The 27099-nt window shown below is 48.1% G+C and overlaps 1 protein-coding gene across 1 annotated transcript; it reads left to right on the top strand.

The window, feature by feature from the left end:
- Positions 1-520: 520 nt before the first annotated feature.
- Positions 521-25297, top strand: mrpl23 (mitochondrial ribosomal protein L23). Its single transcript, XM_012832377.2, has 5 exons — positions 521-641; positions 1304-1426; positions 5866-5948; positions 9357-9430; positions 24663-25297. The coding sequence occupies exons 1-5, from the start codon at positions 625-627 to the stop codon at positions 24825-24827; spliced, it is 462 nt and encodes a 153-aa protein (XP_012687831.1). The 5' UTR covers positions 521-624; the 3' UTR covers positions 24828-25297.
- Positions 25298-27099: the final 1802 nt, after the last annotated feature.

Here is a 27099-nt window from a genome sequence, read left to right as displayed (position 1 = left end):
GAAAGCTCCTTTTGGATGAAAAATATTTGAATGGGAAATATGTTAATTGTGTGAAATGTGACTTAGTTGCCAGAGATCTTGGCTGTACTAAGTGATGCTGTGGCTGAAGTCCCATATAGACTACTAAAGAATGCTTACTTTCAAATGGAGAAAAATTGACATACTACATTTCGTTTTGTCATATGTATATTGGTATTTAAAAGCAACCACCCACAAGTGTAAGATACATTATCAGTAGCCATACAACTGTATACTATGTTGTATAGTCATACTACTGTATAATTCTATAATTGCGCTTAAAAAGAATATATAGCAGTTTTTTGGAATTGTCCATACCTTAATCACTGAAAACATAAAACAAACTGTGGTGGGAAATAAACATTGATTTAGAAATGTATGATTAAGGATATTCATGTGATATTGATCTTCACAGGCCCCTATTGGAAATTCTCTGTCAGGCCTCTTGATAAAATACTTCCCTGATTTCAATTTGAATGTGTCAATGGTGCGCAAAGCTGCGCATGTGTTCAATATTTTGTCACCGGAAGTAAAGCACATGCGTAACCAAGATGCTGTGGAGACCTTGAAAACAACACACTTACGCACAAACCCTATCGTTAAATTATGGCAAGAAGGCTCATGTACGTATCATCCGTTGTGTGCATGTAGTTCTGTTTACTTGAAAAATGAAGTTTAAGTTGCAAAATCTGAACTGCAACTGTTAAAATTAAGCGTACTGAACTGCTTTGCTAACTTGCTGGCTAACGTTGTCTAGCAGCTAGTTCACTGATTGTGATGTTCTATTAACCCTATGAAATGATTTGCTATGGCCTATAATTAAATATATACTAACGTTAGCGTCTCTCCGTTAAAGTAAGTAACGTTCAATATCCCCATGTTAGCTGAAATGGTTCTACTAGTGCCATTGGGATAACGATCGGTAACGATATTAGCCTGACTGTCATTTCTCAGCAATTTTGCCGTTTGACCCTTCATGGGATCCCTTCGTTAACCCCGGACAGCGGCGTGACGCCTTGTCCTTGTCGCTCAAATGATGCTAGTAATAGTTGTACTTGATTATTCTGTCACTAAACTTCTGACTTCTCAGCAATTTTGCATTTTAATTTTGTGAGGTCATCTTTAAATCTAAAGGCACCATCGAATTATCAGACACTTTTGGTTGATTACTACGTTATTTATTACAACTTTTAACAAAAACTCATGAACACGTCCAGATTTGGTTAGAACATAGTAATATTGCACTGCATTATCTGATGCCTTTTTTGTTCTATGGTTCTTGTAGATTCCCTCTCTACCAGTATGGGAACCCCCAGCTGAGGGTCTTCCGCCCTAATTGGTTCCTCACCCTTGTCAGGCCTGGCAAGGAGCAGCCACCGGACACAGTCCAGTTCCGTGTGCCCTTGGAGTAAGTATTGTGCAGTGGAGTGTAGACTACTACAGGAGCTAGAGAGAACCTTGAGAAGGCTGTCTCCTCTAATTTTTGGAGACTGATTGATTAGAGATAGATTACAATGCTACCTGAAGATGGAATATGTGATGCGCTCACCAAAGATTACTCTTCATTTTGATTGTAACTATGGATGTATTACTTAGATAAGTAACTATAAATAAAGTTGTGAGTTTCAGTACAAATTCTCATACAATTATGATTCTGATACACCAATGGACCTCTTCAAACTGTAGTGTACCTTTTCACCACTTGGTGGCAGGAAAACCTCATAAGTCCAGGCCAGGAGTGTAAAGTGTCAAGACACATGTATTTGAAACATTTAAATGTTTGGAAGGGCCAGAGCAGTTTTGTCTCTCTCATTCTGCCATGCCTGTATTTGAGAAAGTGAAAAGTGAAAGATGACTTACACCACCATGTCTGTAATGAACACCTATTGACATGATGCGGTCTGCAGCAAATTGTGTGTTCTTTGTTGATTTATTTCTGGAGGATACTTCCAGAGAGTTCCTGTCTGTCTCAGCACCTGATTGACAACTGATATGAACTCTGATGCTTATGCATGAGCTGCATGATTGATAGGCTCATTCATACTCCAGAATGTTGTTTACCCCTCGCTGGAGTGGCGATCCTAGCCACCCTCCTCATGGCAGGCCTACGAGCTGTGGGAGTTATTGATGACGCTTGCTCGCCTGTCACTGAAATAGGGCCGTAATTATGGTGCTGGGTGGAGTAATCTGAACCAGGCAGCTGGGCCGTTAATGAGCACAGTAATGGAGCCGCCACACAAGGTGGGCTTTGTTTGCCGCCCTACCTGAAGGCCAACATCAGACAGGGTGACGCTGGTTATCCACGATGTGGTCATTACGCACACACACACATACGCGTTGAACACAAACATGCGCTTTCTCATCTTCTTGCATAGTGTTAGCATTGGAATCAAACGGGGCGTTGAACAGAGTTGTGTTAACCTGAAAGTTACTTTCCTTCTTTTTCTGGTGCTTTGCTCCTAGCTTTTATTGTTTAGGGACCTTTTGTGCCCTTTTGTGCCCGTCATTTCACATGTGGGCAAGTGGCCTAAATGGGTTAACTGATTTTCTTCCGCATCTCCACTTCTGTATGTTGATGCTCTGAAAGCACACACACACACACACACACACATACACACACACACACACACACACACACCACCCCTGGTGCAGTTCATTAGGTCACATTTGGGTTGTGTCATGAGTGCCTCCGTGCTTCAGTGGCTCTAGTGGCCCACACACACACACAAACAGCACTGTGATCACCCTAGTGAACCACTCCTCAGGTGAGCCTGCCACCGCCTCATATCAGGCCTAGTCGTGACCCAGGACGCGGTGTTCTCAAGTCCTTCCTCTTAATGTCCCTAAAAGTAATAAAAAGTTGAATAAGGTCGTGACTGCACAGATTGTTTAACCCCTAAGTATGTGGCTTCCCACGGGATGGCCTGTGATTCGAATCCCCGTCATAAATATGTTCAGGCACGAATTCTCCAGCATTTTCTGTCTCCTCTCATCCAAATAGTCATTTAACAAGTGGCGTCTGGGTTTGGCTGCAGAGCCATGTTTGTTTTTCACCAGATTTGCCAGGTCTGTTTAGATTGTTTTTTTTTTTCTTTTTCTCTTTTGCATGGGAAAAAAAAACCACACACCCAACCTCCATCACCCCTCTACGCCAATCCTTCTACCCCCAATTCCCCTTCTCCCTTTTCCCCTCCCCTTTTGTTTTTATTTATTCTTTTCTTCACACTTGGAGGAGGGAGTATTGGCACCACTCAGTGTTTATATTGGCGGCAGCTTCTGTGTGGGGCTGATGATATCTCTTTCAGATGCTCCTGTGCTGGGGTTTTCCCCTCCGCACTCGGCCTCTCACAAGAGCTGATCCTTTTCTCTGGCGCTCTGGGATCTCTTTTGTGCCGCAGACGGGAGCGAGTGTATCAAAGAGCCAGACCCAACAATGCCAGGCCGCATTCCATGGCCTTTTCAGGGCGCTCTCTAGTGCTTCGGTCGGCCTCCTGTTTGATCTTGGGGGTTTTTCAGACCTCTGTGAGTCACTCGCTCTCAGGACGCTGAGGACTTTGAAGCATTGTTGTGTTTTGTGTGGGGTTTTGTGTCTGTGTGTGTGGGTGGGTGGATGGGTGTCTGTGTACACACATATGCATGAGTGTGTGTGTGTGTGTGTGTGTGTGTGTGTGTGTGTGTGTGTGTGTGTGTGTGTGTGTGTGTGTGTGTGTGTGTGTGTGTGTGTGTGTGTGTGTGTGTGTGTGTGTGTGTGTGTGTTGCAGACCAGCTGGAGGACTAGTTAGGTGTTTGAAGATGAGTGTGTGTGTGATTGTGTGTGTGTGTGTGTGTGTGTGTGATCTGGCTTTTGTGTAGGTAGGGTGGGGTTTAGCTGGGAAAAGAAACCACAGAAAAGCAGGAACAAGGGCCATTTCGACTCGGGCATCGGATCAGATGAACGGGCGTGAGGATCAGGCCTCAGGCCATGGGTCACCCGTCGCCTCCCACCATACAGCTGCCCTTCTACCTGTCTGTCTGTCTGTCTGTCTCCCAACCCCACCATCAATCTAAACACCTGCCTGTCCACCTCCCCATGTCCTCCTCAGACCTGTGTGTCTGTGTTTGTCCCGCTTCCCATTACACCTGCTCTTTACCATGTGTCCTCTCATGTCCTATCTGTTGGATGGTACGTGTGAACGGACTAAAGCTTGTTTGTTTGATAAAGTGTTTGATCGCGTACTTCTTACCTGCAGGCCACATACGTGTGTTTCTGGCAGTGGCATTCTCTTAGACAAACAACAGGAACATCTTAAATAGAAAAAGTGCAGTTGGGACGATGTACAAATAGTAATGGGCTGCTTCAGCCATGTATGCAGATCCATGGATAGTCCTCTACATTTTTAACAGCTAAGCCACCTTAGTATCCAAATCTTCTTTCCGAAATGGCTTCTCAGAGTTCACCAAGGCTGTCCCTATATAAATCTCACCCTAGTAGACCAGTCTGATTGGAGGAACTCCTCTCTGTGGGGGTGGGCAACTGACACTGCTCAGGGGTGTATCTCCATAGCAACCTGCAGCCATCCAACTACTGTACTCCTGTGTAAATACCAAAGGCTGCGTTTTTGCGCTCGGTCTGGCCGGTTGTCAGGGGCAGTGCTGTTTTGACACTGTGAAGTTGTAAAAAAGATGGGTATTCCCTCCTCAGTATAACGATCTGCACGCACAGCTCAGCACTTTTTTATAAGTCTGTTTACTGGTTTGAAGGCAGCCCCCATGTTCTCCTGTGCAACTCCGCTTCCCCTTAGCTCACCCAGCAGCCATGGAGCATGGGATTTAGAAACGGCCCCGTCGAGTTACTCTGTGTGAGTCTGTGTTGCCATAGTGTTTAACCCCCATCAGTGTTCCTGGTGGGGCCTGTTTGGGGGGGGGGTGCTTTAGGAGAGACTTTGGCGGCTCAGTTAGGTCCTGTCCTCGTTAATGATGTGGAACAGAAAGCCCTTTTTTCTTAAACTTTCGAGGAAATGCTTGCCCGGTCACACGCTGCAAATCCACACCACACACACTTTTTCCTCTCCCTCTCTCTATCGCTCAATCACACACACACACACACACACACACACACACACACACACACACACACACACACACACACACACACACACACACATTCTTTCTCAATCTCTCTCTCTCTCTCTCTCTCACACACCAAACACTTTCTTTCTCAATCTCTCCATCGCTCAAACACACACACAGACAGACAGACAGACACACACACTTTCTCTGTTTCTCAATCGCTCTCTCACATACACACACTGTCAGCAACTTGCTAAAGCTCTGTCTTTGACCACTCTAATCGCCTGGTCACACTTTTTTTTGAAGAGCCGCCTGTCCTTCAGGGTGCATGCACTGAGTGATGTCTCAAGGGCCAAACACTTGGACTCCCATCTCTATTTTCTCTCTGGCAGGGGATTCCTTTTTCCTGAAAAACAGGACTAAATGAGGTCAATCACCTCTCGAAAGCTGGGTGCCTTACGGACTTTTGCTTTTCAGAAATCTGTCTCGTCTTGCCTCATTCTGAAAGGCCTTTTTGTTTATTCGCCTTCCAATGTCTCCCCCTTCGAGGAATAGGAAAGGAGACGAGCAGCACCGTAAACAAAATTCCGTCCCCCCAGGTCCAAACTGTAACGAAATCGCAGAAATATGCCTTGGCTTCCGCACCAAAGAGGCCGTGTGTCACACTGGAACAATCCAATAATGTGCTTCTATCTTGTTTTGTCCTCATCCTGCTCTATTTGTCCTCTTCCACTCACTGACTCTCTCTCGCTCTTTTTTTTCTTTCTCACGCTCTCTCACACATACTCAAACTCACAGGATGACAAAATACGACGTCAGGAACTACCTGCAGAAGATCTACGACGTGCCAGTGGCTGCCGTCCGCACCAGGATCCAGTTTGGTAAGTGTGAGGTTGCTTGCAATCACACATTACACATGCACCCACTAACGCACAACTGTTGAACATTCTGTTTGTGCTGTTGGCCATATGAGCCAAAGGGGCCAGAGCTCAGGAATATGATAAAAGCCACCCAGCTGTTCCGCTGAAGCCTAGGTCAGCTAGACATGCTGAAGCGGAAGCACTTCTGACCATTTAGTCACTGCTGCAGACATCCATGCTGGAGGTCCAGACCCCCCAACAGGGACACCAGGGATCTTTCCCTGAGACAATCACAGAAGCCTGAGAGGGTCCTTATCCTTTCTTCCACTGCTTCTCCCTTGCTGTCTCTCTGTCAATAGAGGTGTCAGTAAGCAGTGAACTAAAGGCATCAGCTTGTTCTATCTCTCTCTCTTGCCTGCTCTCTTTCTTCCCTCTCTTCTTTAGTCCCTATCTTTCATGCATGACCTTCCTCAGAAGGGCCTTGACACACTTTCCCAATGTGTTCGGTGAGGTGTGAAATCCGAAGAAAGCAGCTGAGAGAGAGAGAGAGTGAGAATGAGAGGAGGGGATAGAGAGAGGTTGAAAGAGAGCAGGCCTTCAACAGCGGCCCCTAACAAGCCTCTCCCATTCCCGAGCCGCCAGCCGATTGATTAAAGAGGAAAGGGAGCCCTTCGCGTGATCCAGACGCTTATCTCGCAATCTGCTGCTGCAGCGCTATGACCAGCAGCTGGCCCAGAATGCCCTAGCCCTTATTTTCTTCCTCTCCCTGTTTTTTTTTTTCATTTTCTCTTTTGCACTCTCTCTCTGTCTCGTTCACTCTCTTTTTCACACACACCAACACTTTTCCTTCTTTTTCTCATTATTTTGAACTTTTGCCACAATCTGGGCCCAATCTGAGTTACACAACATGTGCTCTGTTTTTTTTTCTTTTCTTGTATTTCTTTTTTCTTTCTCTGTAGAGTCTTGGTGCGGGAGAAGTGTTGCTGTTACATCAGCAGCTCCACAGTACATATAGCTCACTGGGGTGGGCTGTAAGGAGGGGGTGTCCACTATAGAAGCAGGACCATGGGCTATAGGAGCTTCAGCACTGAGGACACAGGGGGGTGGATGTCGGGGGGTGTAGGAGGGGTAACTGAAGCTGAGTTGGGCCCAAACCACCGGGAGCCCCCTCACTGGAGTGCTGGGTGCGTGGGTGGGTGGGGGTGGGGGTGGGCGTGTAAAAGGCATGTAGGGCTCCCCCATTTACAAGGCAGTTCGGCAAGGGGAAAAAAACATGTGAGCTGGAGGGAAGGAGGGGAGAGGGGAAAGAAGGAGGAAGACGAGGGAAGGGGAAAAAGAGCAAACAACAGGGTGGTAACTGGTAGGCAGCAGATGAAAGCAGGGGAAGAATGGGCTGGTGTGGGAGCTGCGGGGCGCGGTGCGTCAGAGCAGGCATCCCTGCTTGCGTCAGAGGTTCCAGTTGGCTGGCGCTGGCTGGGAGGATGACTGAGCAGGGAAATGAGGGGCTCCACTGGCCCCCGGGCCCCCCGACTCCCAAGGCCCCCTTTCTTCCAGCGCTGGGTCACGCCGGGTATTTTGGTAGGAGTTTCCATGGCTACCACTCAGGCCATGGGGCGTGTAACGTGATAGGCGCCAGCCAAACCGCAGCTCTCAAACGCAGCGTTTTGGGGTGGTGGTGTGTGCCTGCTTGTATGTGCGTAATGGGTGAAGTGGTGGCAATTGATGCTAGTCCTCTTACCTGACAGGGTTGCAGGGGATGCGATTGGGGGGGAAGGGCAGGCGAAGCGGGATAACACTGCCTCCCTTTACACTAAATGGAGAGGGGGGTCCTCCTTGGGGTGTCCTGGTTCTGCCTGAATTGAAGCCTGGGGTCTTGCTCATAACTCACTACTCAGCCATCACACGAGCACAGATTCAGGCAGCAGGGAGGGAGGGTGGCAGGGAGGTGGTTTTTACGACACTGGGGAGGGCTTTCCCTGGTTCCTCACTGCTGGAGATTATAGCACGTAACTCATACACACAGTAACTCATACACACTCATCCACTCACTCACACACATTCACACATGTGGACACACTCTCACACACACACACACACACACACACACACACACACACACACACACACACACAAACACACACCCTCTCTCTGGTGACTCATTGCAGCAGCAAGCGAGTGCGTGCCAAGGCCAGTTGTGTTTCCATTGTCACTCTGGGGATTGACCGTGCATCCTCAGGGTTTCCTCAGGGCCACCGGCCAGGGGCTTTTGGTCAGGTTACCCTTGGGCCAAACAGGGCTAACTGGTGCTTGAGGCGTAGTCAAGGTGAAAGGCAGGGTCGAGTGTAGTCAGGTAAGAGGTTCACCACTAAAACGATAAGATAACTAGTCACTATCAAATATACTAGACGCTACTAAATGACTTTAACAGATATTTGAAAATGGAGAATTGTTGGAGCCGGTCAGCATTTCAAAACCAAGGCTCTGCTTAATGTTTGGGCTAATAAAAATGTACAGTGCTAGCTTAATCAAGTAGGGGAGAACAACCAACAAAATGATAATACTTTTCATAGAGAAAAGTTTGTTCTGACTCGGTTGACGGGCAGAACAGAAATTTCCAGTTGCACAACTACCAGGGTGCTCATCAATTACAACTAAAGTCTGTTACAGCTTAGAAAAAGTGAATTTGTCAAATCTCAACATATTTCACCACTCCCTAAAATGAACACAATATGTGTGGATGTTTAATTACCATCAAATTCAGATTAGATGATCATTAAAGCTAATTTATTGCAAGGAAAGATTAGCAGACTATCCCTGCTCAAAACCACTAGTGGCGTAGGTTTTCACTTCCCCTCCCTATGTTATGGGCAGGTTTTAGGGCAATACTGCCGGGCAATTGGCCACATAGAACCCCCCCCCCCCCCCCCTTTCCACACTCTTCATGGTGGATGTCCCTCTGCTCGTTTTGGTTTAACCAGGCTTCATGAGGTGACATCATGCACACAGCTGGGAAATGGTTCACCTGCATTCCTCAGATGGCAGCACCCTGGTCTAGAACTTTTTAAATTAAGATGCCCCACACACACACACACACACACTCACACACAAAAGTGGCTCCTGCCATTTGCCCCTCATCTCAGGCTGGTACATCTGGTTCTCACCTGGAGGAGGTGCCGTTCACACGGAGCTCCTGTTTCACCACAGCCCCGCCACACCACACACCTCTGCTCTTCTGCATTACAAAAAAAAGGTGTTTACTTCTGAGAACTTCTCCTTTCCTCCAGCTTACTAACTAAAAAAGGACATCAAATACTGTAATGCGCTTTATATATGGTGCGGTTAATAGTTGGGGAAAATACGGTGTTTGTGGCTAGAGCTTGGTGCAAATAACTGGTATGCTGTTTCTGTTTATTTTTTTTTAATCCTCAGGCTCCAACAAAAAGAGGAACCACCTGAACCAGCGAGTAAAGAGACCAGACTACAAAGTGGCTTACGTTCAGCTGGTGAGTCTAGACCCTTGCCACAGATCCATCAGACACCCGCCTCCACCTGACCATCATGAACACACACACACACACACACACACACACACACACACACACTCTTGTGCTCTTCCCACTCTCACTCACTCTCTCTCTTTCTCTCAGTCATATACACACACATGCACACACACACAACACTAACACAGAGATACCATTACACTAGCTCTTGGTCTCACTGTTTCTGTCTCACACACACACTTCCTCATGCTCACCCACTTTTTTAATTTCTCAAAGTGCGATTATTATTTGATTCACCCTCTGTCTGAAATGCTCTGTTAAAGCTCCTGCGTCCTGTGTCCTGTGTCCTGGGCCCTACCTTCCGATGAGCCCAGAATGTTCTTATTGGTCAGCTAGGACTGTGTTACGAGATTGCATCCTCTTGTAACAAAGGTGACAGGGCTGGAATTCTAACAGAGGAGTTTCAGGCAGCTGGGAAAAGTGTTTTATGTGGGAGAGAATTGTATCCTCTGCTGTGTACTTTGGGCTTTGTAACTTTGAAGAAGAAAAAGCTATATAACAAGGAAAGGGGAAAAACCGAAAAGGATAATAGGTCCTCTTTAAAACTAATGTTATGTTTGTAAACTCATGGTAGTCCTTACACGGAAGCTGATAAACAAATGTCTTGTTTATATGACTGTACTGCATCAGACCCATTCCCCCCTCCTTCCAGATCTCACAAAGCAAGGTTCCTCAGATAGCCAGGTAGCTGTGCTACATAAAACCTGGAAAACTCAGTTAAACATACCTTGTTTTTTCTTTTTCTTTCTTCTTCTTCTTTTTCTTCCTCTCATTCTGCTCTGGCCACTTTCGTGAGTCTGAGGGCCTGGGAGAGGCCTGGGAAAAAAGAGAGTTAATGACATTTGCGTTTTTACAAAAAAATACTTTTTAGCAAGTCGACATTATTAAACCAAAACAAGCCGCCTAAAGCAGGCAAGGTTAGGTACAAGGCCAAAGGCTCAGGCATTTGCCTTCCTTTCTTCTCCGCTTAGTTCTGTTTGTTTTCTGGGGCTTGCCGTAGCTTAAATTTCCCCTCTGAATGTCCTGGGGCACAGGTAGGTTGCTTTGAGGAACAGTTTTCATCTTTCATTATTTTCCACTGCTACGTTTTTGTTTGCCTTCAGGCTGCTTCTCCCACTTACCCGCTCTCTCTTTCTGTCTCGGTCTCTTTCTTTCGCTCTCTTACACATACACACACACACACACACACACACACACATACACAAACACACACACACACACAGGCTTTGCCCATTCCTGTGAAAGCATTTTGACTGTTCTCAGGCCAGGTCTGAGGGCAGTAGGTCATCTTTGGTTTCACGTTAGCCTTATTGCAGGAAGTGCCAGCCAGCCCACCGCCGTGCCATAAGAGAGACATGGTTATTATCCCACGCCGGCCGCCGGCGGAGGGCTGACCCACCGGGACCAGGGATTTGCAGGAGCGACACCCTGGCTGCCAAGGTCACACCTGCGGCCGGGGTTAGCCACGGGGCACGGCCATGCTGGCGAACCCCTCAACCCCCCTAAACAGCTGCCACCCTGGGGTTTTATTTTTATTTTTTGGAAGTGCAGCATGTCAGCACCTAGGCCCCCTTACCAATATGAAAGCCTTAGAGTGATTCTGTTTCCAGGCCTGGTTGTATAACTTTCCTTGGGGTGGGGTTGGGGGAGTGGGTCAAGTGGGGGCTATGTGTGTGCATATGTGTGTATATGTGGGGGGAAGTAGTAAGAGATGGTGCTGGGGGGGTGCTCTGCAGCAGATTGTTTATCCTCTTTTATTTCGCCCATCAATCTGCACGGGGGCATGAATAATTGAAGTTGTCAAAACATTACAATTTGCAATAGGATACATAATTGAAGCGCGGATGAATATTTTAGAGGGGGAAATGTCCTCCAGTCAAGCTGACTTCCTGTGGGCCTCCACACTGTCTGTGGAGCTGCGCCTGGTCCCGCCGCCACATGCACGCACGCTAACCAGCAGGCTGGGGGACAGTCAGATTCACACACACACACACACACACTCACACTCTCACACACACACACACACACACACACACACACACACACACACACACACACACACACACACACACACACACACACACATACAGATCCTCATCCATATGCACCCACAATGCTCACACAGTCTGGCTCATGCTAAAATATGCAAGAACGAGAACAGCGCACATAAATGACGATGGTAATGAGTGTCACTCCATGAGTGTTTTAAAGGTCTCGCTTGTTTACGTGCGAGCAGCATTAAGGCCGTTAAATCTCAGCACTCACTTTAAATGTGTTGAGATTTTTGGGGTTTTTTTGTTTTCGAAAGGTCGTGCAGGTCTGCAGTAAGAGAAAGTCGTAGTCTCACACACACTAATGCACACACTCTGTCTTTCTCTCACACTTTCTCTCTCTCTCTCACTCACACACACACACACTCACGCACGCACGCACACACATGCATACATACTACACAGAAAACCCTCCTTTCTTTTCAGCAGTGGGTAAAAAACAGGATTGTTCCTAATTGACACCACATGTGAGGGAGTGTTCTGTGGTCTGATACCCACAGCGGTTCCCCCTGCACAACCCCCTCTCTCTCTCTCTTACACACACACACACACACACACACACACACACACACACACACACTCACACACAGACACACACCTCCCTCCCTCCGCCTGACACACCTCCCCCTCACCCCATAATATTCCAGCAGGGTACTTTCACTCCCCCTCTCCCTCCTTCTCTCCCTCTCTCTCTTTCTCCTTCTCTCCCTCCCTCTCTTCCTCTCTTTACAAACTCCAGGCTTGCGGTCAAACCCAGGCCCCACGTTAGCAGGGTCTCTCCATGGACGCTCTTGATACAGACAGCAATTCCCGTGTGTGTGTGTGTGTGTGTGTGTGTGTGTGTGTGTGTGTGTTGGGGGGTGACTGAGGGCATGATGGAAGTATGCCAGCGCAGCTAGGCAGTCCCAGCTTGGGGTGGGGGCCTAAGGGAATAGGGAGGGGGGGGAGGGGATACAGGGTTGTTTTGGGGAAGATGGAGAAATCCAAATCTCGAGAAGTATGGAGGGTCGTTGTCAAAGTCTGGCTCGACTTCAGAGAAGCCTGTCCATCACTATTGCGCTCCATGTTTGGACCAGAAGGCCTGTGTGTGTGTGTGTGTGTGTGTGTGTGTGTGTGTGTGTGTGTGTGTGTGTGTGTGTGTGTGTGTGTGTGTGTGTGTGTGTGTGTGTGTGTGTGTGTGTGTGTGTGTGTGTGTGAGAGAGATGTTTGTGTGTGAGACTACCACTGTGTGTACTGCACTTGAGCCCTCTGTGTGGCTCTGCCAAATTGGTTCAATTCCCATAGCGCCTTACTTGGCCATTACTACGGATGTTTGCTTGAACCTAAGATGACATTTCCTATGAGTTTGTGGGTGAGGCGAGGTTGTAACAGTTAATAGTGACATTTTCATTTATGTTCATCTGATGATGAAATGTCCACAGGCACTGACTTTCATTCATTCATTCATTCATTCATTCATTCATTCATTCAGGAAAATGTGTGTAGCCTTCGATCCCCTTGGACCCTTGAATACAAGTGTCCTTAGCAGAAGTCCACAGAGCCTATGGACCCGGTTGTTTGTCTCTTTCAGACGCCTTTCCTCCCTCTTTTCCACAGGGGTCTTATTGCATGCATCAGAGTTTGGCAGGCCAGGGCAACTGTTGTTGTTGCTAATGGCTGTTTGTTGTTGTTTGAGCCCTTGTTGCCGAGCCTGCTGAAACAAGCCTGCCCGCACACGTGTGTGTGTGTGTGTGTGTGTGTGTGTGTGTGTGTGTGTGTGTGTGTGTGTGTGTGTGTCTGTGTGTGTCTGTGTGTTTCTCGTCCAGCCCGGCCAGTTACCAGGCTACTTACCAGATTTTGGTCATGCTGCTCCACCTGAGCTGGAGAACACTCTGCTCAATTACCAGCCAACAAAATGTACTGTAACCCAAGCCTGGCATGGGTTAGTGTTGTTCCTCTATTCAAAATGCTCTCGTGTACACACACACACGCACACGCACATGTACACACACACACACAAACACTTTAACAAGAACACCATAGTTTGTGCCAGTGCATGAGGGCACATTGAAGTTTTGGGAGCTCAGAGTTGATCCGCAGCTGAAATAAGGCAAGTTGCTGGTCCAGTCAACACTAGGTGGCACCGTTTGGCCTCGCTGCCAGCTGGAAGCGCGGACTGGGGATAAGCTGGACCCCAGACTCGCTGGCTGCTGGGCTATTTTTCTTCGGTTGGACATGGGCTGGGGCTCCAGTCAGAACCAGAAGGGGAAGGTTAGGAAAGGCTGCTCCCCCTCCCCCTCCCCTCCCCTCCTCTCCTCTCCTCTCCTCTCCTCTCCTCTCTCCTCCAAACCTTACTCCCATGTTTGTATCCCAGTACTGAGCAGTCTGCAGCAGGAAGTGGACCCCCTCTTGTACCCCCAACTCCCCCCCCCACACACACACACACATACACACACCAGCCGGGCTCACACTCCTGTTTCCTGTTGCATTTTGGAGGCTTGAGCAGTGTGAAACGGCAGCTGCTGAATCAGGAAATTCTGCCGGTGTGGATATCCTGCTATCTTTGTGGAATTTTATTTTTCTCTCTTCTCTCTCTCGCTCTCAATTCCTAACAGCTCATCTGTCTATTTCAGCCCCCTCCACCTTCCCACCCCCCTCCTCTTCCCGTCCCTTCTCCATGTCACGCAACTTTTATTTTTCTTCATCTCTCTCTCCCCCCCCCCCCCCCTCCCTCTTTTTCTGGCGGGGAGGGTGGTCGTGAGTTGAAGAAGGGTTCATGTTTTTCATGTTCTCTGGCCTGAGTGAGGGGAGGGAAGCATCACCTCCAGCATTCCTATCGTCCTTCTCTGGTTTCCTCTCCGGTCAACATGAATGTGTGTGTCTGTCTCTGTGTGTGTTTGTGTGTGTGTGGGGAGGGGGGGGGGGGGGGTGTGTAGCATCTTGTCATCAAGCTTCTAGAAAAATAAATAGTTTTGGAAGGATGGGCACCAGAAAGTTTGCATACAACTCTTTGCTGCCGTGATGCCGCCCTCACCTGATCCTAGGCCACGGCGGAGTTGGGGGAGTTCTGTAACCCGTCCTCAGGAAGATGGCGCTTTCATAAGAACTCGGGCAGGAGAAGGTGAAAGCTGCTCGGCATGAATTATAGAGGAGAAAGCACTGCCTCTGGCGTCCTGCTGTCACAAGTGAACACACACACACACACACACACACACACACACACACACACTTGTAAACACAAACCGACACACACACACACACACTCAGCCCCTCAGTGGGCCAACTATGAAATGGGTCCTTTGAGTGACAGTGGTTGATGAGATGATACTGACAGTCTCATTCCTCTCTTTCTTTTCTCCCACTCTTCATCTCTCCATCTCTTTTATCTCGGCCCTGTTTCCTGTCTCTCTCTTTTTCTTTCGGTCCTCCCTCCTCTGTCCTTACCCTCTTCCTCTTCCTCCTTCCTGCTGACCAGTGACGTCCATTTCCTGCAGACGCCTCTCATTTAGATAGGACAGTAAACATGGCGTCTCCATAGCTATCGTCTCTGATTAGGCCTGACCCCCCTTTTTTTTTTTTTTTCTCTCAGCCCCTTTGATTGGGGCTGGGATGAGGGGTTTGGGGAGGGGGGGTACCGGCGACACCACCCAAAAGTGCCTCCTGAGCACACGGGCAGATTCCACAGATACCCCGTGCTGATGCACTTCCTGTCCCCTGGCATTTCCTCCTGGAGCCACCAGCCACCCCACCCCTGCTGGGTGACCGCTTTCAATTAGTGTGTGCATGTGTGTGGTTTGTTTACGTGTGTGTGTGTGTGTGTTTGTGTGTGTGTGTGGGGGGGGTTAGGATGGCTTGTTGTGATGGGAGGAGGACAGGCTTGCTTGGAAGGTCAGGTAGCTGGTGAGGTCATTGGCCGTCGTTGCTGTTTTATCTTTGGATGTGGTCAGAGGGGCCGTCTCTGGGGTAGTGGAATATGGTGCTGGCTGGTGGCGGGGACAAGCCCCGACAGGCCCACCGCGGCTCAGGCTGTCGCTGGGCAGAGCACAGCAGGCGAGACTGAGTCAGTGGCTTCAAACATGCCGTGACCCCGTCCTGTGGCCTGAAACAAGACACGCTGCACATCCCACATCCCACCCCCCACCCCTCCGCCTCCTGCCCACTCACACTTACACACACATGTGGACACACACAAGCACTTAGCCACCCCGTCACATGCAATCCCGCACTAACAGGAAATACAGACACCCACCTACACATGCGCCCTCCTTTTCATTTCATATCCCTCTTGGAAATGGGCGGGCGTGTGTGTGTGTGTGAGTGTGAGTGTGAGTGTGAGTGTGAGTGTGAGTGTGTGTGTGTGTGTGTGTGTGTGTGTGTGTGTGAGTGTGAGTGTGTGTGTGAGTGTGTGTGTGTGTGTGTGAGTGTGAGTGTGAGTGTGAGTGTGAGTGTGAGTGTGAGTGTGAGTGTGAGTGTGAGTGTGAGTGTGTGTGTGTGCGCGGACGTGCATATTTCCACCTTCATCCACATATCCTCATATGCTCCCAGCCTGACCCCGCCACACACACACACACACACACACACATACACTCACTCACACCCATTCAAACACACACATTCAAACACACACAGGTTACCGATATTTCTTTAACAAGCTGTGCCAGGCCACAACGACACAGAGGTGGAAAGAGATTGACTCCCTGAGCTTCTGCTCCGATCCAGAGGCTAGAATAAGTAGCTCCCAGCCCCAACACCCAGCTCTTCCCCACAGCCATCTTTGTGGGGAGGCTATTGATGTGGGGAAGCCCACCCTACCCAAATCTGTCTCCAGCAACTTACAGAGGCCAGAACCTTGTGTTTGCTTATGGAGGGTTCAGCAGAATTTTTTTTCTCCCAAAACTGTATCGGCACACACACACATACAGTGCCTTGCATGTATTCACCCCCTTGGATGTTTTACCCTTTTATTGCTTCTATAAATCAATCATGGTCAATATAAGTTGGCTTTTTTGACAAACAAAATCACACAAAAAGCCCTCTTTAATGTCAAGTTGAAAACAGATTTCTACACAGTAATGTCAATTAAATAAAAATATGAATGATGAAAAATAAGTGATTTCATAAGTATTCACCCCCTCTAAAGTGACTGACCTAATTCAACAGAGGTCCAGCCAATTGGTGCTAGTAGTCTCACAATTAGTGAAATGGGGATCAGTGTGCAGTGAATGTGTCTCAAGTGATTGTAGTATAACGACACCTGTGTCTGGAAGGTCCATTCACTGGTCAGTATTCAGTAATCAGTATTCCTGGCTACCGTTACACCATGAAGACCAAAGAACACTCCAAGCAGCTCGTAAAAAGTTAGGGGAAGGATACAAAAAATGTCCAAGGCAGTAAACATATGGCACATGTGTAAATCTGCCTAGATCAGGCCATCCTCACAAACTGAGTGGCCGTGCAAGAAGGAGACTAGTGAGAGAGGCCACCAAGACACCTATGACTACTCTGAAGGAGTTACAAGCTTCAGCAGCTGAGATGGGAGAGATTCTGCATACAACAACTGTTCCCCCGGTTATTCACCAATCAAAGCTTTATGGAAGAGGGCCACTGTTGAAAAAAACTCATATCAAATATTGACTAGAGTTCGCCAAAAGGCATGCGGGAGACTCCATGGTCAAGTGGAAGAAGGTTCTGTGGTCTGATGAGACCAAAGTGGAGCTTTTTTTCAACAGTGGCTCTCTTCCATTGATTGGTGAAGAACCCGGGCAACGGTTGTTGTATGCAGCTGCAACTTCAGAGTAATCATAGGTATCTTGGTGGCCTCTCTCACTAGTCTCCTTCTTGCACCGTCACTCAATTTGTGAGGACGGCCTGATCTAGGCAGATTTACACATGTGCCATATTCCTTCCATTTCTTGATGATGGATTTAACAGAATTCCAGGGGATGTTTAGTGCCTTGGACATTTTTTTGTATCCCTCCCCTGACTTTTCAATAACCTTTTCTCTGAGCTGCTTGGAGTGTTCTTTGGTCTTCATGGTGTAACGGTAGCCAGGAATACTGATTACTGAATACTGACCAGTGAATGGACCTTCCAGACAAGGGTGTCGTTATACTACAATCACTTGAGACACATTCACTGCACACTGATCCCCATTTCACTAATTGTGAGACTACTAGCACCAATTTGCTGGACCTCTGTTGAATTAGTCAGTCACTTTAAAGGGGGTGAATACTTATGCAATCACTTATTTTTCATTACATATTTTTATTTAATTGACATTACTGTGTAGAAATCTGTTTTCAACTTGACATTAAAGAGGGCTTTTTTTGTGATTTTGTTTGTCAAAAAAAGCCAACTTATATTGACCATGATTGATTTATAAAAGCAATAAAAGGGTAAAACATCCAAGGCACTGTATATACACACATACACACACACACACACACACACACACACACACACATACTCACTGATGCTGGTGTGTGTTTTTCTCTGCAGGGAAGAGGAAGCCTTATTTATCTATCGTACATGCTTGGTACACACCCAAACAGGCATCGTCTGGGTCAAGTGCTGCTGAGGCACTCCACGAACAATGTGTGTACTTGGCACGGCAGACTGACCCAGCACACACACACACACACACACACACTTACATTCTCACACGCTTAGGTAAGACCAAAGTACTCCCTTATTCCCATACTCTTGCTGCCTGAGTCCATACTCCCTTCAGTGGTGAAGCCTGGGTCATGGTGACTGGATCAGTGGTGAAGCCTGGGTCATGGTGACCTGAGATCAGTGGTGAAGCCTGGGTCATGGTGACCTGAGATCAGTGGTGAAGCCTGGGTCATGGTGACTGGATCAGTGGTGAAGCCTGGGTCATGGTGACTGGATCAGTGGTGAAGCCTGGGTCATGGTGACCTGAGATCAGTGGTGAAGCCTGGGTCATGGTGACTGGAGGTCTGGATGAGGAGACAGATCTGACACTGGATTGGCCTTCCTGCTCTTGTGTACTGCAGGAGCTGCATGGGATCATAGCTGATGACAACGGGGGCAGCTGAGAGAATCATTGTAGTATTAAATCATAGAATGAAAGGAAATTATCAACAGCCATTATCGGAAACCACAGACCAACACACACACACGAACATTCTCATGCTAACATTAACACAAACTTGTGAACCAGCAAATGCATGCTTCTTTTAATCGGTCACTGTGGTGGAGGATTTTCACCGAATCGATGTAATTCATCTTATTATTGAGATTCTTACGGTCATGCTCCAGCTATGGGCGGAGAGCTACAGGCCTGTGGTCTGCCCCCGCCACTCGCTCGCTGTCCCAGCCTTTCAGACACAGTTCCACTACAGTTTGTTTATTTATTTACTCACATGTCTATGTATGGGGAGGGGGGAGGGGGGACGGGGGTTCTTTTTTTCATCCCATTGCTTGGAGTCTTAGCCTATGTTCTGATCAAGGCAAGAGATGCGGTCCAGTCCATCCCATCCACGTGTCATTGAGACTTCCTCTTGGTGATGCCTTTGGTGAATGTAAACCCTAGGTAACCCTAACCTCTAGCTCCACGAATGAGGAATGTCCTCTTACACAGACTCTCTCTCTCTCTCACACACCCATACTTACATATGCACACCCAAACACACACACACACACACACACACACACACACACACACACACACTCCTCTAGCCTCTAATCTGTTGAGTGTGGTATGTGTTAGGCCCCAGGGACGTGAGGTCTCTGAGGGCAGCCAGATGAGTGTGGCTTCCCTACGCATCAGCTCGCGCTGCGCAGCGCCTGCAGGAAGTCAGGAGGGCGGCCACCCAGCGCGGCTGGCAGCGGCGGCAGCTGTTTACAAGCCTGCCCCCTCGCCGCATTTCCTGCTCCCCGCGTGTGGTAATGAACTTGTTAATAGACTCCCAACATTACGCAAACAAAGCTCCCCATCATTAAGTGTCCGAAACACACATACACTCTCACTCTCTCACACACACACACAAACACACATATGCGCAGACAACACAGAGCCAACACATGCAAATAGCATATGCTGAGAAGCACAAGTGTTTTAGATTTGCTTACTTCCTCCCGTGGTTGAACTTGTGGTGCATTAGCCAGATTGGGAGTGTCATTGTGTTTTGCCAGTCACTGCAGCTGTGGCAGCCTGTGAATCTTGGGATAGAGGGAGGCGGCCGAGGAGGAGCGCACTCCTCAACCGAGTGGGCGTGGCATTGAGGGTTCCCCTCATGCTCTCTCTTCCTCACCCTCTCTCCCTCCCTCCTTTCACTGGAGAGGGAGCAGTTTTAGGCAGCCAGGAGCAGGTTATGGCATTGTGCACTTTAAGAGGAACTGCACACTTAGAGGCCTATCCCTTTAAGAGGTTTACCTGCCACTCATACACCACAGATGTACAAGCAAAGTTGTCATTGCATGAGATGCTCCAAAGCGGATTTCAACAGTGAAATATGTCCAGAGTCCACTTGACTTATTTAAATGAGAATGATGAGAAGACTAGAATTCTAAACATGAATAACCTTCAGGAAGCAAAGGAACTGTCCAAAATCACTGGAATACAGGAAGTAGACTGGTCTGATTTACACCCCTTGTCCACCCCTTGATTGTAATATAGACCCAAGCGCATCATCACCAGCATCAGAGATGTTCTAGTGCATTCTGTCCAGACTGAAGGAACCATCCAGGAGCTTGCGAGTCACAGTTTGAGCTTCCCCCACGAGAAAGCCAGCCTTTTCTTGAAGACCACTCACCCAGCTTGTGGCCGGTTACACACACACACACACACACACACACACACACACACACACACACACCTCGGGCAAGCAGCAGATGTGTTGAGGAGGTGCTGAGTCACCACAAGGCTGCAGCAGCTGGGGGTCTGTGGACTGTGGCCTGCTGGCCAATACTGAGGCCCCTGTGTGTGTGTGTGTGTGTGTGCAGGCCCTGTGGACATTTCTAGTGATAGGCCTTTCATCCTGCCACAACCAACCAACCACCCCTCAACACACACACACATGACACCCCACCACTAGCTGAGGCTGCGGCTGCTAACTAACACCAATCATGCTGGCCATCTGTGTGATGTGGCGTGATTGTGCTTTGCGATTGCGTCACCATCTCAACCCCCCCCCATCTACCTACCCCCCACCCCATCCCTCAGTGCATATCAATGCCAGACACCCCTGCAGAGAGCGTTCGCTGGGGTTCCGGTGTAATGGAGCAGCACCATTGTCTCAAGTGAATAGCTCCTGCGCTCCGGCCGGCAGGGCTTCCTCCCTGCATCTTTATTTTTCAGGGCGAGTGGTAAGCTGCAGACCAGAGGCCAGGCTCCGTATTGATTTCATATGCATTCCTGGTCTGCTGGATACACAAAGAACAACATTCTTTGCTACTCAATAACATCAAACCTTTTTTTTCTCTCCTCTCCTCTTCTCTACCCTCCACACACACACACACACGCACACACCATTCCTATTGCTATTTGTGCAAAGCTTTTTCTGTGTTTGTCCCAGACCTCCCCGAGGTCTTATTACCTTTGCCAAGGAGGTTATGTTTTCTGTGTTGTTTGGCTTTGTTTGTTTGTTTGTTTGTTTGTTTGTTTGTCAGCAGGATCACGCAAAAATATCAGCCCATTAGTTTAGCTTTCACCCTCACCAGCTCAAACCACACACACATACACACACACACACACACATGCCTCCACCATTTTCATGAAACGTGGTGGAGATGTATAGCATGGGCCGGAGAAGAAACCACCCATCTTAGAGTGGATCCGGATCAATGGGTGGATCCAGGAATTGAGTTCATTTTCTACACACACACCCCCACACACACACACACATATTGCGAGATGGAGAGCGCAGACTAGCGCCAAGGCCTAATGCTCCGAGTGCCCTTCTAGGTCTTGATTTTAAATGGCTCAGTATTTTTCTCTGCACAGACAAGGGCCCCTTGATTTTTATATTCTTAAGTCATTAACAGTGTTTGGAAATTATCTCCATCAGTGTGTGTGTGTGTGTGTGTGTGTGTGTGTGTGTGTGTGTGTGTGTGTGTGTGTGTGTGTGTGTGTGTGTGTGTGTGTGAGCGAGAGAGAAATCCAATACTGACCTCCGAAGTACCTTCCAGTGGATAAGCTCTGAAGAGGCAAGGGATTCAAATTTGATCGACAAATTGAAACGAGAGAGAAATTGAGAGAAAGAGAGAAAGAGAGAGAGCTTGATTGATCCAGTGGGTGCATGTTCCAATTTTTGATTGTTTGTGCATAATTTACCATTGAACTCCCCTGTCATGACCAGTCCAGACCAGACCGTGGGGCAATGTATACATCTGCGAGAAGGGCGCTTAATGCATGTGTCCACCCCCACCCCCTCCCCACCAATCACACACACACACACACACACACACACACACACACACACACACACACACACACACACACACACACACACACACAACACTCCATGGCTCCACAGACACATCACACACACAAACATGCGTGCAAGCTGGCGGCCGTTGCCAGCAGTGAGAGGATTGTTTAATGTGCCTGAAAGTCCTGTTGATCCCAATACGCAAGGCCGCTCCTGGGAATCGCTTCCTGTTCAGTGGACATTAATCCCCATCATTTCTGTTTACTTGCGGTGTCCAAACACAAAAGTAAAACGGAGAGTTGTTATGGAGAGAACTTGAGGAAATGGAGGAAAGAATTGGAGAGGGAAGACACTCTCACTGGACTCTTCCAAGCAGAGGAGAAAAGGGTTTACTACAGGTGAAAGAGGGATTTTGACACCCCTGAAAAAAAATGCCGAAACGTTTTATTCCTCCTCTGTGCGGATTGTGTGTTTTCAGAAAGAGGGCTTTCACATATCCTAGATAGCAGAGTTGGACGTTTTTTTAATTTTTTTATCCCTTCCATTTCTCTTACTTGCTCTTTTTTTTCTTTCTTTCTCTTACTTGCTCTTTCTCAGTTTTTCTCTCTTTCTCTTACTCGCTTTTTTTCTGTCTTTCTCCTTTGCAGTTTTTTTTCTTGTTTCTAGAAGTGTAGAGCCGAAGATCGATGGAACGGACCAAGAGTTCTGCCTTTCTGAAATCCCGCTTATATTTTTTTTCCACAGAACACACAAACACACACACACAGACATTATCTTATTCCTTGCTTTGTTCACCGTGCCTTTGGCCTTATTTCAGTGCTAGCGCTTCTGACCAGTCCTGTGGGAACACGCTGTTCACTGTAACCGGTCGAACCCTTCTCACCCTCCCATTAAAACCGGGGCCAATAATACAGAGTGTATTTTACAGTTATCTTCAACAGTGAACTCCAGGTCAGCGGCAGGACAGGAGAGAGTGGACCTCCACGTCGTATTTACCTAAGCATTCTCTTCGGCGCTCAGGGCCATACAGGGAGAGAGTGAGAGAAGGAGAAGAGGAGAACTCCTCGTTGGGTGACCCTGTTCCCTGTCCTGTCGTCCCCCCCCCCCCCCCCCCCCCCCATCCAACTCCCCTACTCTCCCAAGAACCAAAATACCAAGGAGATTTATTTATTTTCGCTGTCGCGCCCGAATGAATGTATTGCCTATTTCGCTGGGCTTCTCCGCCGAACCCTAAGTGGCTGTGAGTGACGCAATGCGGATGCATTCTCAAGGCCCCTCTCCGGTTTCCACTCCCTCAGTCTTGTCTCGGCTCTTGATCTGGAGCAGGAGTCGCGGTTCTCTGAGTTACTCGTGCGGTTTGATGAGAAGTTAAACAAACAGGGCTCACACGAAGGGGATGTTATCAAGATGTTACCACGGCAAAGGTTGTCCGTGGAGAACGCCGCGGAGCGGCGTGGCACGGCCTCCCACGCCGCGTGCAGGGACCTCTTTTCTTCCCGTGAGCGCCGAAGCCTTAGCACCACCCGCTGCATGCTTTATGAAGCATCAACTAGCCAAAGAGGCTTGTGCTAGCCTAAGTGGGTGTGAACGTGTGTGTTGTGACCTATTGAATAGTCAAACAGCCATAGCACAGTAAAGAAGGTTATTTTAAAAAAAACACATTGCAGTTGTATGCAAAGCTTCTGTCTATTTTTGTAAGTAACATAACAGGTTTTTGTAACTTTTTTAAGATTCTGCATCATAGATTCAATGTGTCAAAACCAGCACTGAGTGTGCACGATGACTGATTTTAGTCTGTTGAAAGTTGAAAGGGGCCATTGTAACATGAACAATTCATGATGGATAAAATGTTTGCAGCAAGGCCATTTTGTGTACATACAACAAACCCCCATGCACTACACACTGAAGAGTCCCGTCTATATGGCCGCATGTGAGAGTGAGTACGGCCCTGGCAGAGGTTTCTCCCCTGATTGCTAAATGTGGGATGGTAACAGAGCCCACTATCATTAACGCTGGTGCATTAAGCTGGGCCATTCATGTTGGCTGGGATAAATAATGGATGTGGTCCTGTGCTTCTAAATAAATGAAGACCAACCATGTCAGAGAGAGACTGAGTGAGTGAGCGTGTGTGTATGTGTGTGTGTGGCCATTCTCTCTCTGTCTCTCTTGGCGGTGGTGGCTCAGAGCCCAACTGCCCACGCTTCCTGAGGGTCAGGGGTCATTGACTCAGAGGCAGTCTTTGGATAGGCACGAGCACACACACGGACACACACACACGCGCACGCCGCGCGCTCCATGGATGGACGTGGCAATGTCTTTAACAGCGTTTGGTTGGCTGCCATGTGCCGCAGCCAAGAGGGAACAGGGACACAGTTGAAGCTGGGGAGCTGTGATCTCCACGAGATGAGGGCGGTTGGGGGTGGGTGGTAAGAAAAGCCCTCTGTGGGTGTGTGTGGGGGGTGGTGGTGCTGGTGGTGATTAGAGAGCTGGTGGGGTGAAAGCTAAGCTAAGCTCTGCTCTTGTGGTCATTTATTGTAATAGATGTGAAGGGCTGACTGTGAGAACAGCCCCTGGCGATCTTTCATATGGGCTACATGAAACATAACACAAGTGTTTCAGATTTGAGTGACCTTTTTTTTTTGTTTTTTTTCCTTCTCCGTGTCTCTTTCTTAAAGTCAAATGTTGTAAGTTTCTGAATATTCTTTTGGTTCCTTCATGTCTTCACGCTCCTGCCTCTCTGTGTCCCCTCAGGCTCAGGAGCAGACGTTTGAGTTCCCCAACATCTTCCCTGAGAAGGACGCCAAGGCGACCGAGGGCTCCGTCGAAGAGATGCAGGAGAAGTTCATGGAAGACGAGAAGCAGAGGCAGAAGCCCGACCCACGAAGGGGCGGCGTGACCGAGTGGTTTGGCCTCTGAAGAGACTGTGTGTGTGTGTGTGTGTGTGTGTGTGGAGAGACCTCACCTCACCAGGCCCCACCGCACCAAGCCTCTTGTATCGCTGTGGACAAACCCGAGCAGCATTGCCATCTTGTCACACTGGATCCAGCTGGGCATCTCTCCCGGGGGCCATATGCCCTCCCTGTCCTCCATCTCTCTTTCCCCTGCCCTCTATCATTTATTCATGATGAGATGGTAGGCCAGAGGCCTCTGTGTATGTGTGTTTCATTAGGAGTGGTGAGTCCAGGAAGAAGTCCAGGAAACCCACATTCAATCAATCACCATCCTCCGTCTCACCTTTACTGGCCGGAGAGACTGGAATTAAAGTCACCATGGGTAGTGTTTTAACACTTTGTGCATGTTTAAAACAGGAAAATGCTGCTAAAAGCCTTTACTTGAGGTGCTTAGATGTTTTGCATCTTTTCTAATAAAATTCATTGTAAATATAAGACCGTGGGTCAGGGGGGTCTTTTTTTTTTTTTTTTTTTTTTTTTTAACATGGAAATGATTACATATGGATTATGTATTCCTGGAAACGGAAAGATTACTCCTAAGACCCTCTCTCCACAAACACACGCAAGCACACACACGTATGGTGAAGTCAGATGGGTATTGGGGCACAGAAACCTGTCTGACTCAGGCTGAAAGCTTCTACTGTACCTACTGGGAGGATCCATTTCAAGCTGTGACTCACCGTCATGTTAATGCTCTCGCATTTACAAGGCAATTTAGCAGCACAATAGCACCCATAGCAAAGACCCCATTGTTGCCGTGCTCAACAGAACACCTCTGTGTTTTGTGTGATTCTCACAATGTTCAGCAGTGACACACACACACACACACACACACACACACACACACACACCTTCAGTCCTTCCCGGAGACGTTAAACCGGTGTTGCGCCATCTGCTGCCAAATCTAACAGCAATCACTGACCTCACCCAGCCAACAAGGCGATCTCTGGGGAGAATGTCAATATTGATAGCATCCTCCATTGTCTTCTACACTGGCCCCCTGCATTGCTATAAAGCCATTTGATTTAAGGGAAAACAAAAGGGCCAAGAAACAGAGAGAAATGCCTTGCAAGACAGCAGATGGACAACAAAGGAGCGAATAAGAGACTGAAAGCCCACAGATCTCAAATTCCTCTCTGCGATGCTTCTTGCCAGGAGTGACCCCCCACATGAAAGTTTGGAAATCTTGTACTGTGTTTGCCAAAAAACCCAGTACACACACACACACACACACACACACACACACACACACTGAAACTTCATCCTCTTTAGGCAACCGATTTAAAAAAAAAAACGTTTTTAAGCACAACGCACTACTCCAGCTGTTGCCTGTGGTCCTCTCCTTTCCCATCATATCCTCAGCGCATGTGCAGAGCTGGGCTGAACATGCACTGGGTGTCAATACTTGTGTTGGTCTGAGAGGAGAAGAGATCTCGCCCCCGGCTCTCAGGACATCCCACTCACCGTGGGAGAGCTGAGGGGCACGCCGACCCTTGAGCTGTGGTCTGGGTTATGAATCTGAGTTCAGTGCTCTTCCAGCCGACGTCATAGATATCCACTGTCTGGCTCAGGTGCCAAATAGCCCTAGTTTGTTTAGTATCTTTTTTTTTTCCCAACAGCCCTTCAGGCCTGTAAAAGTTTATAGACTGAGATCCATAGCACCTGTCCACTGCTGAAGTGTTTCAAGTAGTTCTGTGGAACATGGTTACAGACTCACTGCAGCTTGCAGCTGGGAATATTAGTAAGTGGTTGCATGGGGGGTGCTTACAAAGAGAGACTGATGAGTCCCATAGAAAAGAATGTTAGCCCAGTGGGAGTGTGTCTTCTATAGCAGGTGTGTTATACATGGATGGACGTGACATGGATATGAAAGCCTGTCCCTTTGGAAGCTGAAAAATGATATACACTTGGATATCACGGTATCTCGAGATGAGGCGATGCAGGCTTAAGTCTTTAGTTAAAGGTGAAGAAAAGGCAACGAAAGACAGGAAACTGAAGCGGCCATTCACCTGAACCTGAAGCTCAGGTGAATGGCCCAGAGACAGGAGAATCCAAAGGTGCATGCCAGACCGTTAATGTGTAGAGAAAAAAAACCGAAAAACCGCTGACTTGGCTTTTGGAATAGGACAGTAGGGTTAGATTTAGCCATTCACCTGGTACACGCACGTTTCTCTCTCTCATCCAACCTTTTCTGCATATGTGCCTCTTTCTCCCTCACTCTTCCTCTCTTTCTATGT

This window comes from Clupea harengus, chromosome 3 (genome assembly GCF_900700415.2).
Source record: "Clupea harengus chromosome 3, Ch_v2.0.2, whole genome shotgun sequence".
Taxonomy (NCBI): Eukaryota; Metazoa; Chordata; class Actinopteri; order Clupeiformes; family Clupeidae; genus Clupea; species Clupea harengus.
The sequence above is the reverse complement of the archived record's forward strand: the minus strand, read 5'-3'. Positions and strand labels throughout refer to the sequence as shown.

What these genes read in the sequence shown, in the direction of transcription:
- mrpl23 (XM_012832377.2), top strand. An exon ending in CAGTTCCGTGTGCCCTTGGA is followed by an intron (nt 1,427 to 5,865) that starts GTAAGTATTGTG and finishes TCAAACTCACAG; the next exon opens with GATGACAAAATACGACGTCA. An exon ending in CCGCACCAGGATCCAGTTTG is followed by an intron (nt 5,949 to 9,356) that starts GTAAGTGTGAGG and finishes TTTAATCCTCAG; the next exon opens with GCTCCAACAAAAAGAGGAAC.